This window comes from Eublepharis macularius, chromosome 14 (assembly GCF_028583425.1).
Source record: "Eublepharis macularius isolate TG4126 chromosome 14, MPM_Emac_v1.0, whole genome shotgun sequence".
Classification (NCBI taxonomy): domain Eukaryota; kingdom Metazoa; phylum Chordata; class Lepidosauria; order Squamata; family Eublepharidae; genus Eublepharis; species Eublepharis macularius.
In genome coordinates, this window is record NC_072803.1 from 30,729,188 (window position 1) to 30,743,307 (window position 14,120).

The 14,120-nt window shown below is 44.4% G+C and overlaps 2 protein-coding genes across 4 annotated transcripts in view; one reads left to right on the forward strand and one right to left on the reverse strand.

The window, feature by feature from the left end:
- Nucleotides 1-14,120, reverse strand: part of CHMP7 (charged multivesicular body protein 7) — a 40,840-nt gene that overhangs the window by 14,996 nt on the left and 11,724 nt on the right. For 2 of the 3 annotated variants that reach the window (XM_054997751.1, XM_054997750.1), the window contains exon 1: nt 336-707. The exons of the other annotated variant lie outside the window; for it this stretch is intronic. In XM_054997751.1, coding sequence (XP_054853726.1) covers nt 336-625 — 290 coding nt within the window. In that variant the 5' untranslated portion in view covers nt 626-707. Of the gene's footprint in view, nt 1-335; nt 708-14,120 lie in introns of those variants that run through there. 3 annotated transcript variants of the gene reach the window in all.
- TNFRSF10B (TNF receptor superfamily member 10b) overlaps nt 712-14,120 on the forward strand; it is a 55,594-nt gene continuing 42,185 nt past the window's right edge. Inside the window, exon 1 of the mRNA XM_054998069.1 lies at nt 712-771. Coding sequence (XP_054854044.1) covers nt 712-771 — 60 coding nt within the window. The remainder of the gene's footprint in view (nt 772-14,120) is intronic.

The window sequence follows — 14,120 nt, forward strand, 5'->3', positions numbered from 1 at the left end:
TGAGATATACAATTTGAATACATTGCCTCTTTAGGGAACAACATCAGATGCAACTGAATTTAGATACAGCTTGACACACGAGATGGTTAACTGCATGTATTTTAAGATATGAAAGACGAAGCTGATACACGAGAGTGACGCGATGGATGTTATAACTGAATAATAAAGCTTTGCCATACTAACGCCCCCCACCTGCCTGTGGAGTCCTTTATCCGACCCAAACCCCACCCCACTGGTTGTGGCCCTCAGATCAGAAAACAGTCCATTCTGCACATGCTCAGAGGCACTTATGATTAAGCCAAACACAAACAATATCGGACACCCGGACACGGTACCTGAGCAGCTCGCGCAGCACGGTGCCCAGCCCCAAGGGGACGCTGCCCCGCCGCTCGAAGGCCTGCTGGAGCTCCCGCAAGCAAGTGCGGACCTCTCCCCGGCGACGCCCCCGCTTCAGCACCAGCTCGCTCCAGAATCCCATCTTGCTGTCCCAGTCGGTGGCGTTGACCTCCCGACTCTGCTTGAAGGCGGAGAAAAGGAAGGCCATCCGTTCTTCATCTGTCTCCCATTCCGGGGGCAGGTCTCCCTCCGGGAGAGGCGCAACCCGCACCTCCTCCGGTGAAGACATCTAGGCGAGCCCCCGGCTGTGGCCTAGCTCCCTTCCCTACTCTTTATTCAGGCGTTTTCTCAGCAACTCAGGAACCAACACCGCGCATGCGCTACCGTCACACTGAGCGTGCGCAAAGAAGCCAACTGGCTGGCGGGAATCCAAGTGTAGGGATAAGGAAAACTAGAATGTACTTGACGTTCTAGACTTCCGGTTTCATTTGGATGCCCACGTTGAGGAAGCCATGAGTGGAGCCGAGTCACGTCTGCATTCGGTTCACGCTTGACAGCGGTTTGAGGGGGGTCAGTTAATTCGGCTTACTTTAGCTGAGTGTATTTTTTTGTGGAAATATATATCTATGGGTCTTTATCTGTTTTCCTTCTTTTCAACATCATGGTTAAACCCCTACCTGCAATATTATGGGACTACTAGAAGTTTCACATTACAGGTTAAACCGTATAGCTCTTTTCACACATTTGCTGGACATTCGTAGACGGTCAACCATTCTCACAACCAGATATATACACTGAATGAACACGTGCATGTGCAATGTGGGCCCTAGTGTTTTCACAGTACTGGTCTGCAGGAACAAACATTTGAATAGATACGCATTCACACAACATAAGAACAGCCCTGCTGGATCACACCAGTGACCCATCTAGTCCAGCATGCATCTTGTCTCACACTGAATGAGGGAAAGTGGCCCCCAATACACACTAAACAAAGGAGGAAATTCCTAAGAGACCACTAATACAATAATAAAGACTGTCAGAGTATCAATAAATACAATTTATAGGCCAAACCAAGTATAGCAATATTTTGGTCAAAACATAATAATGTAATATCCTTCTACTACAATTGAACAATGGTTTGTTCATACCACGACCAGAGCCTTTGGAGAAATCGTATTATAAGTCAATTTCCACAATGTCCCTCTCAGGTAAGTATCGATCATCTGTTGATATTCAATACATGTCACTTTGATATGTTTTTTCTATTTTAAGGCAGGATTTCTGCTGACATCCAATGATGGGTGAGTATGCTCCAGGAGGAAAAATTCCCAAATCTCCTGGGCAGTTGGCAGTATGCCAACTAGTTGTCCTGGAGAACCGAGGCTTTTCTGTCCAGTGACTGCAAAGTCTAGATTTCTCCACTGTCTCCTATAGAGTAGCTGTTAATGCTACCCTTTTAACAAGGGGTGGTGGTAACATGGCATCAAAAGTAACTAGAAAACCACATCAAAGTCAAGGGAATTGCCAGTCTAGTATTTTCTTATGTATATGAATTCACTTTTCTCTAAAATGGTTTGTGAGGGCAATTAAGGGCAACAGGAAAAAGAAGAACTCGCTTAGCCTTCCGCTGGTCCTGCAGTGTTTAATCATTCCAGAAAATGCAACGTGATGGTACTTCTGTTATTCCTCCAAATAACACCACACATTTATTATTATTATTATTATTATTATTATTAATTAATATATAATATCACTTTTGCACACAGGTGGTATTTTATTGTGGTTTAAGATGTTGCTGTTCTTTATTTCTTATTGTAGTGGATTTCAGTTTTTATATTCATAGAATTTATGACCCTGTGTTTATTGTGAGTGATGGTTTATATATGTTTACTTTTACTACTGTAACTAAGCCACGTTGTGTGTTAAAGAAAGGACAGGTATTTTTTTAAATAAATGCATAACACAGTTATGTGCCTCTTTTCCCCAAGCAACAAGAAATTCCAAGGGCAACAGGTACCTGGGCTAGTTCCTTTAGGAGCAGAAAGGGCCAGAGAGGGATGACATTTTTTGTGACATGTGCTTTATTTACTCTGTATCCTAGTTTGCCGGAGAAGCAAATGATCTTCTTAAGGAATCATAGAATCAGCTCTGGCAGGGATCCTAAGGTTCATTTATTTCCCCTTGCACAATGCAGGAAATCCATACCTAGCCCCGCCCACTCCCTCAGTGATCTCTGCTCAATGCCCAGAGGAAGGTAAAAAAACCTCCAAAATCCCTGGCCAATCTGGCCTGCAGGAAATTCCTTCCTGACACCAGAGTGGCATTACCCGGGGCAGTAAGAAAAGGCCATGAGAGCTGAGCTCTGGCTCATTCTTTCTTGTCCCTTCTCTCACAATTTGCCTAAGTTTATACCAAGTCAATATTGCTGACAGTTCTAGCCTCTGCTTAAAAAACTCCAGAAGAGGAGAGCCCCCCTTTAAAGATCTGTCTCTCACAGTCAAAACCGCCCCGCACATAGAAAACTAGCATGCTTGGGAAAGGATAAGCTAGAACCCTTCCCCAAACCTTTCTAGGTGCAAGGTTTTTTGTTTTTGTTTTTATGAAGGAGCATTTTGTCACACCATGCTTTACTTCCTCATCAGCTGTATGTGAAAAGTGGGCCTTTGAGCTTTTGGACTATAGCGAAAGAGAAAATGAGCCTGCAAAATAACTCAAGATGCATACGGCCATAATGAAAGTAAAAGTGAGGTTTGAAAGCTGAGGCAGTTAAGAAGCATGAGGCAGGATGGAAGAGACCTTAACCAGCAAGCTAGGGGTTCTGGAGACTGGAATCAAGTGAGAGTTCTCTGTCCTGCAACGGTATGGAAATAGTGTCTGTCTCAGCACTGATTTTTGAAGGGTGAGTCCTTGCTTTTCTACTGTTGCCAGCTCTAGTTTGGGAAATTCCTGGAGATTTGGGGTGGTTACTGAGGAGGACAGCACTGGAGGAGGGGGCGGTACTCAGTGGAAATTTGATGTCATAAATTCTGCCCTTGGAAGCTACCACTTCCCCTAGGAGCCCTCTGGGATTCCTCTAGGATCCACTCTGAGCCCATGTGCAGGGAGATCGGAATATAAATTTAATAAAATAAGTATATAAAATAAATAAGGAGAACTGATCTCTGCAATCTGAGGAGTTGTTTTAATTCCAGAGAACTCCAAACAACTTAATCTCATGCAGCCAGAGGCAAGTATGAGTGAGGTGTGTGCGAGGGCTAGCAGAGATGTGGCTTTGGGTGGCTTCCTGATAACAGTTTCTCCAAGGTCACATTCTTTTTATGATCAAGTAAAATGGTTATCCTTAGGCAGGCAGGCAGGCAGGACGAGCAAAGAAAGGTTGTTGGAGATATTGCTGCTCCCTGCAGTTCCTGTGCCGGGGGTGGGTGGGTGGGTGGGTAATCAACTCATGCGATTCTTAAGCAGTGGGTAAAGTTTGCCTGTACTGCAACTTGTGCTACTTAATTTTGTTATAGTAAAGAGTCCAGTAGCACCTTTAAGACTAACCAACTTTATTGTAGCATAAGCTTTCGAGAGCCACAGCTCTCTTCGTCAGATGCAGAGAGAGCTGTGGCTCTTGAAAGCTTATGCTACAATAAAGTTAGTTAGTCTTAAAGGTGCTACTGGACTCTTTACTATTTTGCTACTAGACTAACACGGCTAACTCCTCTGGATCTTCATTTTGTTATGAGAGTGAATGGCAGAAAGGACAGAAAGTAGATACATTCAGCAGCATTGTTCGGATGGCCGGTAAACCTGCCTCTTTGCTCTGATGATTCCAGTGTTTGGAGTGGGGGTCAGACTTTGCTCCCCCCTCATTGGAGATCCACCCAGTTTATATTTTGTCACAAGGAGCACAATGGGAGTCATGGCGAAAGAAGCCGACCTCTATATGCACAGCCCCACTTTGGGGGTCAATTTTTTACCATGATAATAAAATAGAATTTTGGGGACAGGCTTTAGAGAAACTATTTAGCTTCTCCCTATTGGCACTGTAAATGTGATTTACTCCCTGTTTTCCCCTCTCCATTTGCCACAGTGGACTTTAAGAAGAAAAAAACCCCCAGAAGTTGGTATACTGATTCTGTTCTTTATCAGTATAGCAATCTATAAAGGTAAAGGTAGTCCCCTGTGCAAGCACCGAGTCATTACTGACCCATGGGGTGACGTCACATCACGACGTTTTCTTGGCAGACTTTTTACGGGGTGGTTTGCCACTGCCTTCCCCAGTCATCTACACTTTACCCCCAGGAAACTGGGTACTCATTTTACCGCCTTCGGAAGGATGGAAGGCTGAGTCAACCTTGAGCCAGCTACCTGAACCCAGCTTCCGCCGGGATCAAACTCAGGTCGTGACCAGAGCTTGGACTGCAGTACTGCAGCTTACAAGTCTGTGCCACGGGGCTCTTTATAGCAATCTATATACTAACTTTAAAAAAAAATGCAAAAGGTAATGGAAACTTCTTGCCCTTCTTTCCCTCCCAAAATTACTCAGGTTGGCCCCATTCCTAGCCTCTTCTTAGCATGTAGGGGCAGAGGTAAACCTGTAACTGAATCACAAGAGATCCCACCCACATGCTGAAGTTGCACAGTCCAGACAAAGAATTACTTCATTGACTTTTTGTGAAAGCTAAACCAGAGATAAGCTCTAAGCACTGACAACTAGTTGATAACAGCACCGCACTTTATAAAGGCAATACACACTGAATACCCAGCAGTGGCAAGCATTGCACCGTGCGCTAAACCAGGAGCTGCAGGTTTGCTCATTTTATTTTTGCCCCACTTTGAGCCAAAACTGAGCTCCCAAAGCAGCTTATAGATATATAATAAAAAATGACAGTGGAGAGTGTCCCCAAGTCATAGCTGGCTTACGGCAACCCCTGGTGGGGTTTTCATGGCAAAAGGCTAACAGAGGTGGTTGGCCATTGCCTGCCTCTGCAACCCTGGTCTTCGTTGGAGGTCTCCCATCTGATTACTGAGGACAGCCCTCCTTAGCTTCTGAGATCTGATATTGCCATGTCAGGGCAATAATAAAAATACAAAGTAGAATATCATTTGTTTAAGAAAGGAGCTCAGAGACAGCATTCTCAGCAGGGAGATTTTGGTCAGAATGTGACAGAAGGATACCTAACTGTTGCTATTTCTTCAACTGGCACCAGCAATGGTACCTGGAAGGAGGAGTGGATTTTGAGTTAACATGGAGCCCAGGCCAGCTCTTGTCAGATTTTCCAGTGGTGTTTAGGAGCCAAACCAAGCGCCAGTGTGGTGCAGTGGTTAGAGTGCAGGACTGGGACCTAAAAAACCAAATCCCCCCTCTGCCATGAAGCTTTTTGGCTGAACTTGGGCCAGTCACAGACTCAGCGTAACTTACCTCACAAGGTTGTTGTGAGGATAAAACAAGAAAGGGGAATGATGTATGCTTCCCTCAGTTTTTTGGAGGAATGGCAGAATTAAAATGTATTAAAGAAGTAAATAAAATCTAACCAGGCACTGTTAGTCAGATAAATAGATGTTTGCAATCTGTAATTCATTCTATAGGACCATGTGTTGCTTTCCTTAGATATTGATAGATTCCACACATACATAACATCTATTAGCATTCTCTCTCTTGTAATCATGTTATATTTTAGTAGGTGTACTTTGTTAATCATTTAAAAGGAATTTGTTTTTAGTTGGTTTTGAAGAATCAATAACTATAAATCTCTGAAGCTGAGCTTCAAGAGATGAATGTTAACTTTAACATTTCAGTTTTATTACAGATGATGTCAAAACGGAAAGCAGTTATAGGCTGTGAATGTTTTTGTTCTCACTAAGGCAACAAAGGATGATAAGAAATGATGTTAGAGAGAGATGACAAATTAAAAATTAACTGCAAAACAGTTATATATGTGTTTATTTAAAATATTTATATCCTGCCTTATCTCCTTAGACTCAAGGAATCTAACAAAGCAAAAAAAAAGTACAAGGATAAGGTACTAAAAAGTTGTTTATAACAGTCTATCAGTAAAGTTTTTAAAAAGTGCAGCCAAAACAGTTTCCCCTACATCAAATAAAACGATCTTACAGAGCTTTCTAAATGTGGGGACTAAAGACACCATCTGCATTCTGGTAAGCCATTCCACAGGAATGAGTATATTACAGAAAAAGCCTGTGAGCTAACGGCATATGGAGTGAACCATCAGGGAGAGGCTGTCTGTAGCTGGTGCATGGAAGTATACCAGGAGATGCAGGTTCATAAGTATGAGGGCCCTGTAGGGTTGTCAGGTGCTAGAGATCCCATGTCCCCCAGTGAGAGCAGGGGATCCCACCTTCCACCCCCTGCCTTCACTCACCTGGCCAGTGGGGGGGGGAGGTGTGGGAACAGGCCTCCAGGGCATGTTCCCAGGGCAACGCAACAATGTCACTCCTGGAAGTGACGTCATCACGCCACCCAGAGAGTGTGCCTGTGCTTCACAGTAGGCCAGATGGGGCCCTAAATGAGCTGAATTGGGCGCATTTGGGGCCCAAATTGGCCCACTTCGAAGCATGTGCACTCCCACGTCTGTGCAATGACATCTACCATCTAAGACTGGTAGATCAGTACCAACCAAACTCTCTGCCTTCCCACTCAGCATCACCTTCATCTTGTCTGGATTAAACTTCAGTTTGTTCACTCCCCGGCACCTGACTACAGCCTCAAGACACTGTCCAGGACCTTCACAGCTACTTCCGCAGGCTTAGATAATGACATACAAACCCGGGATGTGATTGGCATATTGGTGCCAGCCAACTCCAAAGCTCCAGATGATCTCCGCCAAAGGTTTAGCATACAGGTTAAAGAGCAGTGAGGATAAACAGACCTCGGGGTATAACAAATATCACATCTCAACCGGCTGATTCTGCACCTCCTATGGTGGCTCTTTGTTTCAACAAGAAAAGAAGCAAAGAGTGCTTTATCTTTTATCTCAAACATTGATTGCCGTCGATCCACCAGAATACCATGGTCATGGGGTATCAAATGCTGCTGATATATCTAATGGCACAGCAGCAATGGATTGCCCTTATCCAATTGCAGCCAGAGATTATCAACCAAGGCCAATAGTGCTCTTTAATTCCTGAATCCCAACATGAAGCCAGACTGAAATAGGTGAAGGGCAGATGTTTCATCCAAGAATACCTGCACTTGCCCTGCCACACCCTGCTTAATCACCTTGCCCAGGGCTTTTTTTCTGGGAAAAGAGGTGGTGGAACCTAGTGGGTTGCCAGCACAGAGGGCAACTCTTGGCGGGAGGTGGTGCCCCTGGTACCACATGTGCACATCCAAAGTGCATGCACGTTCCCAGGGCCAATGACATCACTTTGGGTCAGCTGGAACAACGGGGGAGTTTTTAAAAGTTTAAATCGCCCTCGGGGGGAAATGGTCACATGGTTGGTGCCCCCCCCCGATCTCCAGACAGAGGGGAGTTTAGATTGCCCTCCCCACTGCTCCAGCAGCGGGGAAGGCAATCTGAACTCCCCTCTGTCTGGAGATCAGGGGGCGGGGCCACCAGCCATGTGACCATTTTCAAGAGGTTCCGGAACTCGGTTCCACTGCGTTCCAACTGAAAAAAGCCCTGACCTTGCCCCAAAAGAAGAGATTGGATCTAGGTCAATAATTGCCCACATCCCTCTTAACCAAAATGACTTATTAATAAGGTCTAATCACAACTTTCAGCTGTGATGGAAACACCCTTTGTAAGCACAACATATTAATCTGCCAAGGAAGTATCACTTTCTTCCAGCATAATTTTAATAGCCAGAAAGGGGAAGTCTCCAGGTTTACGGGAGGTAGACTTCACAACAATAAGCAAACTGTCGATCGTCTAACAAAAAATATGCAATTTATCAATAAAATTGGCCTCTATAGTGAAGACTGAATAGCCAAGGTAATACCAATTTTATCCTATCTTTACTTCAAAGAGCACATGGCAGCATATGTGGATGCCCTTTCCAATTTTATCTTCACAACAACCCTGCAAAGGAGGTTAGGCTCAGAAAGTATGCATGGTCCAAGCTTACCTAGTAAGCTTCGTGGCGACATAGGAATTGAAGCTGGTTCTCCTAAATCCTAGGCCAACCCTTTTATCTGTAAAAACTGGATTACAACCATTGCAAAAACAATGTAATAAGAACAACGTAATACATACAATAAACAGTGCCATAAACTACAGCCTTTGTCCCTTTATAAAAGGGTCAGCCCATCCATGCCATGCACATTACCTTGAGAGGAGAGGAAGAGATTTGATGATGAACACAGGGGCTGGCCAATCAGTGCTGTGCAAACCAGCTTTGGTTCCAAACTAGAAGAACAGGTTTCCCTTCAGCATAGTCCTGGATGAATATATGTGTTAAAAATGCTGTGTGTACATCTAAATCAGGCTCCCAGCTAACCGTTGCTATCTTTTAGATTTAAAAAAATTCAGAAGTGTGGTGGCACTTTAAAAAGTAACAAAATGAATTCCAGCATAAGCTTTAGTAAGTCAGCACTTCCTTCATCTCATGTACCACAGCGATATCCACACATTAAATATGAGTTGAGACCAATTGGAACGGCCAGTTTTCAGAAGATCGAGCAGGAATGTCTTGTCCCTCAATGTCTTGCTCCATTGCTTTTTATAACTAGATATCCAAAATCATCAGTCAAGTTCAACTGTGTAAGTGAGCAGATAAAATAATCTCTATGGGAACGAGCAGAGCACCCACATATAAAAGTCTAATGACATAAATCAGGGGTTCAGTCCCCAAATGAAACAGTAAAGGCGGACAATAGAAACCCTTGTATAGTATAAACTTGTCATGGTTTAAAGGACTCTGAAGAAAGCTTATGAACGATTACTTTTAATTTTAGAACTTTTGATTCCATTTCTTTAAATCAGCAGAGACGTTTTCATGTTGTTGAGCAGGAAATTCTAAGGAGTCCTGTCAAAGTTCTTTTCAGCTTCCTAAGCACAGGGTTTTTTCCCACCCATCTTAGAACTCCGTAGTCATTTTATAAAAAGAACTTTGGTTCCTGTCACAGGAAATGCGTTGTTCCAGGGTTCACGGCAACTGTTTGCTAATACAATAGGGATCATATGCTACAGTTAAGCATATAGTTGAGTCATACATTTTTTTCTTCATTGGGTGTTTATACGATGGGGCTTTTGGTTCTCACTTTGGTTTGTTTCTAAGGTTTTTGTAAGCAGAGAGCTGCCATTTCAAGAGAAGTTTGAGAAATTACAAAATGGTGAAAGAGTTTGTGGCATCGAGGGAGCCTGAAATGGCAGATCCAAATGGCCTCTCTGCTCCCATTGATTAACATGGGGCTCACCTCTGCAGCTGAAATGACTGGGGGTATCTACATGCCTATATAAGTAACTGCTTGATTTGAGTCAAACTCTTGTCCAGATAGCTCACTGGGGCTTCAAGTAATGAAAGTCAGTGTGGTGTAGTGGTTATAGCACTGATCAGACCAGAATCTTGGAGACCCAGGTTCGAATCCCTAATCTGCCATAGAAGGTTGCTGGGCGAGCTTGGGCCAGCTAGTCTCTTTCAGCCTCACCTACCTCACAGCGTGGTTATTGTGAGAATGGAAGAGCAGAGAACAATGTTGTAGAAGCTGCTTTGGGTCCTCATTGGGGAGCAAAGTGGAATATGATACCGAAATAAAATAAACAATAACATTCAGGGGTCCCTCTTTTAGCTTTTGATGCCATTTGCATTTGATGTCATTTCCATTTTAAGGAATGCATGAGAAAATGTAGGCAGCGGCCTCACGGTGATCAGCAAGGTTTGTTTAATAAATTGTAAGCTCTCTTGCACTCCCTTCAATATCAGCATTAAAGGTTTTAATCATATGCAAATGTAATCAGAGGAAATCAGGAAAAAGTGCTGTGATGAGCAGGTTTTGAGAAAGCAGCAAATGATCAACAGACAGCAGATAAAAAACATAATGACCAAGGAGTAATTAAAAAACTATTTTTAGTCTTTTCCTTGCTGATATCACATGACAAAGACATGCTGCAGGGCAGAGCTAGGAGGGGAGTAGTGTGATTTGAGGAGTGTTGTGTGCTGGGTGTGGCACGAGAAATCATCAGCTCCTGATCTGCAAGTTGAACACCTTATTCTGACTCACAGTTTAAGGTTGCAGCTCTCTCAAAAACAGCTACCTTAAAAGGTTTTTCCTCCAATTTTCCAATTAGGTAATGGCTTTCTAAATACACTATATGTATTTAATATGTTTGCATGAAGATGAGAGATGGGGAATAAATAAAGCACATCTAGTCTAGGAACTCCAGACCCCACCTTGAGGTTGGCAACATCCAGATAGTACACACAAAAGTTTCAGTGTTCAGGAGGTCTCCAATAATTGGGGGATCTTCCAAGGAGCAGGGAAACACAGTTCTTCCCGCTCCCACCCTGCTCCATAAACCTGAAACTTTAAGATCTCAATCAGGCTCCTGAGGGGCAAAAACTTTGTCATTTACCCATTTTTACTAGGTACTGTGTGACCGTTTTCACACTGTTTACTGGCCACGGAACATCGTGCCAAGCTCACGGATTGACAGCGTCTTCCTGGTGCGATTTTGCGTGAGTTCTCGCACAAAACCATGCCAGGAAGATGCTGTTGTTCCAGGAGCTTGGCATGATGTTCCATGGCCGGCAAGCAGTGTGAAAATGGCCTTTGTCAGAAAAGTTGTATATGAATGTATACTGGGAATTTTGCTTTTGCTGAGTCAACAGCAGTCAACATTATAGTCACCTCCAAACAAGGCAACTCCTCTGCTTCAGGCAATCAAGGCAGAATATGGGGCAGAGCTGGATTTCAGACTAAATAAATTACAGTTTAGGACCTCAGATTATGAAGGATTTCTAAATACAAACAAACCGCATAATTTGGGACCTCATTCAGTGTCTCAATCCCTCTCTGATTTAGGGAAGAATCAGCCATACTGAGGCTGCAATGCGTTGTAGCCCTATAAAATAATATAAATCATGAGACTACAACCAGGGCTGCCATCTGATTTAAGAAATCTCAAGCTTGGTCTGCCCATGCACAAGGAGGCAGAACCCTGAGGTGGTCAAATGTAAACACCGAAAGCTTATGCCGCAATGTCTTTATGTTGATTGACACGCTTGATTCTCCTGAACCTCTCAGCAACTTTCAGTCGTGGGGTATCCTTGTAGACTGCCTTTTGGGACAGGGATTGGGAGGAAACATTTTGTGATGGTTCCAGTCTTACCTGGAGGGTAGGTTTCAAATGATGGGATCAGGGGACTGTGGTCTTTGGTTTGTAGGGTATACAAGGTTCTATCTTGTCCCCTATGCTCTTTAACATCTACATGAAACCACTGGGTAAGGTCATCTGGAGATTTGGGCTGCATTGTCATCAATATGCAGATGGCACTTAGGGATCCCCCCACCTGCAGCTGCCCCACCCCTGCTCACCATGGGGGAACTGGCCAACCATGTCCTCTCTGCAGCAAATAGACAAAATGGGCATGTGCGCACTCCTACATCATTGGAAAATGATGCCATTTCTACAGCAATGCAGAAGCAACAGGTCATGTCAAGGGCCAATTCTCTAAAGATTTCCCCCAAACACTAAGTTAAGTACCGTCACCACCACTCCATCCCCTGGTTTGGTCCTCAGGGAACTTGGCATCCCTAGATGACACTCAGCTCTACCTTGTACTTTTGGTTGATCCCAGGGAGGCTTTAGAAAGCTTAAACCAGTGCCCAGAAGCAGTTTTGCAATGGAGTAGGCTAATAAACTGAAACTTAAATACAGAAGTGCTACTGCTGAGTGAGAAAGACTGACATGGGGTTTAAAGTGTTGTCCTTTCAAGATAGGGTTAAATTTCCCTTGAGGGAACAGGTCTGGAGTCTGGGGGTGCTTTTGGACCCAAGCCTATCACTGGGTAAGCAGGTGGCAGCTGTGGCCAGAAGTGCCTTTTACAAGCTTCAACTGGTTAGCCAGCTGAGGCCTTTCCTGGCCACAGACTACCTGGCCACTTTGGTGTATGTCCTGGCTACATCTAGATTCGATTATTGCAATGTGCTCTACATAGGGCTGCCCTTGACAACTGTTCAGAAATTCCACTTGGTGCAGAATACTGCCACCAGGATATTCACTGGAATGGGTTGTAGGGACTGTATCATTCCAGTCTTCGTTCTCTACAGTGGCTCCCAATTTGTTTCTGGGTGCAACTCAAGGTGCTGGTGCTGATCTTTAAAGTTGATTTGGGACTACCTACTCTCTTAAGAATCTACCTGTCCACTACTGTCATCTTTGGAGGCCCCACTTCAGGTGCCCTCATCTTCTGAGATGAAGCAGGTTGACTGGGTCTTGGATCTTCAGGAGTAAGGAGTGTAGCTGAGCTAGCCTGGACCACAGGACTCACACCTAGCAGACCAGTTGATCTAGCGGTGCAGCCTGTGCCAGCCTCCACCTAAATAGCTGGGTGTCAATCAGGCCCAGCTGCACTTGCTGGCAGGCAGAGCAGCCCCCGAGGCTGCATAGTGCTGTGGCCAGAATCCTGAAAAGGAAAAATTCAAACACCAAATCCCCTGCCCTGTGTTCTGGAATGGTCGGATCCAGCGCAACCCAAGCAAAAGGCAAGTCTGCAAGCTTGACAAACACCAGCCTGGCCTCCTCCTGTGCCTTTAACAGAGGTGACAAACTCTATAGGGGTCTTGACAGCAACCCAAAACAAGATCTTGTGGCACCTTGAAGACTTTTTTTGAGGAATGAGATTTTGCGGGCTCTGGGGCTCTAGCTCACATAAGCATTTGCCGCAATAAAGTCTTTACGGAGCTACACGTTCTTTGTTTCCTAAATCAGGAGCACAGATATTAGAGTTATCATCTGCTAATAGATGCAGATAATGCCTATATAGAGTTGACAACTCCAACTCTGACTTGGACTGTGTGTGAGGATGTTTCCTATATATTTATTTGCTTGGTTGATGAAGTTTACTACCGCACAATAATGTAGTTAGTCCCAGAGCTTTTTTTCTGGGAAAAGAGGTGGTGGAACTCAGTGGGTTGCCCTCGGAGAAAATGGTCACATGGCTGGTGGCCCCGCCCCCTGATCTCCAGACAGAGGGGAGTTTAGATTGCCCTGCGTGCCACTGAGCGGCGCAGAGGGCAATCTAAACTCCCCTCTTTCTGGAGATCAGGGGGTGGGGCCACCAGCCATGTGACCATTTTCAAGAGGTTCCGGAACTCCATTCCACCATGTTCCAGCTGAAAAAAGCCCTGGTTAGTCCTGACTAATATATTTTGTTCTTGTTGCCTTGGGATTTTCTTTTGCCAATGAAGCAGCACAGTTACCTGCAAAAAAAAAAGAGGGGGTGTTCTTACAGATCATTTGTATTTAATTTGACCAAGTCACTGGGACATGAGAATAGTGCTTGGGAACACCACAAAAAGTTTGCAGCCCTTCTCTATAGACCTCAGCTATTTCCCATGGACCTTGTTCTCTGATCACCCTTCCCCATTCAAAGGCAGTTGCACAGTTTCAGATATGGGTATAGCAAGCCTGTGTCTGACCGATAAGATTTGTCTGTTCAACAGCTCCTTGGATGGAAAACACGTCCGTTTCAAGAATTTCCAAGTAGAAATTCAAGTGCAAGGTTGCAGTGAAGATGAAAATTCCAGGCTAGAGTGATGACTGAATGATGCAGCATAAAACCCCGTTACCATATATGGCAGGGCTCCCTTACCTGAACGTAGAGCGGAAGCTGCA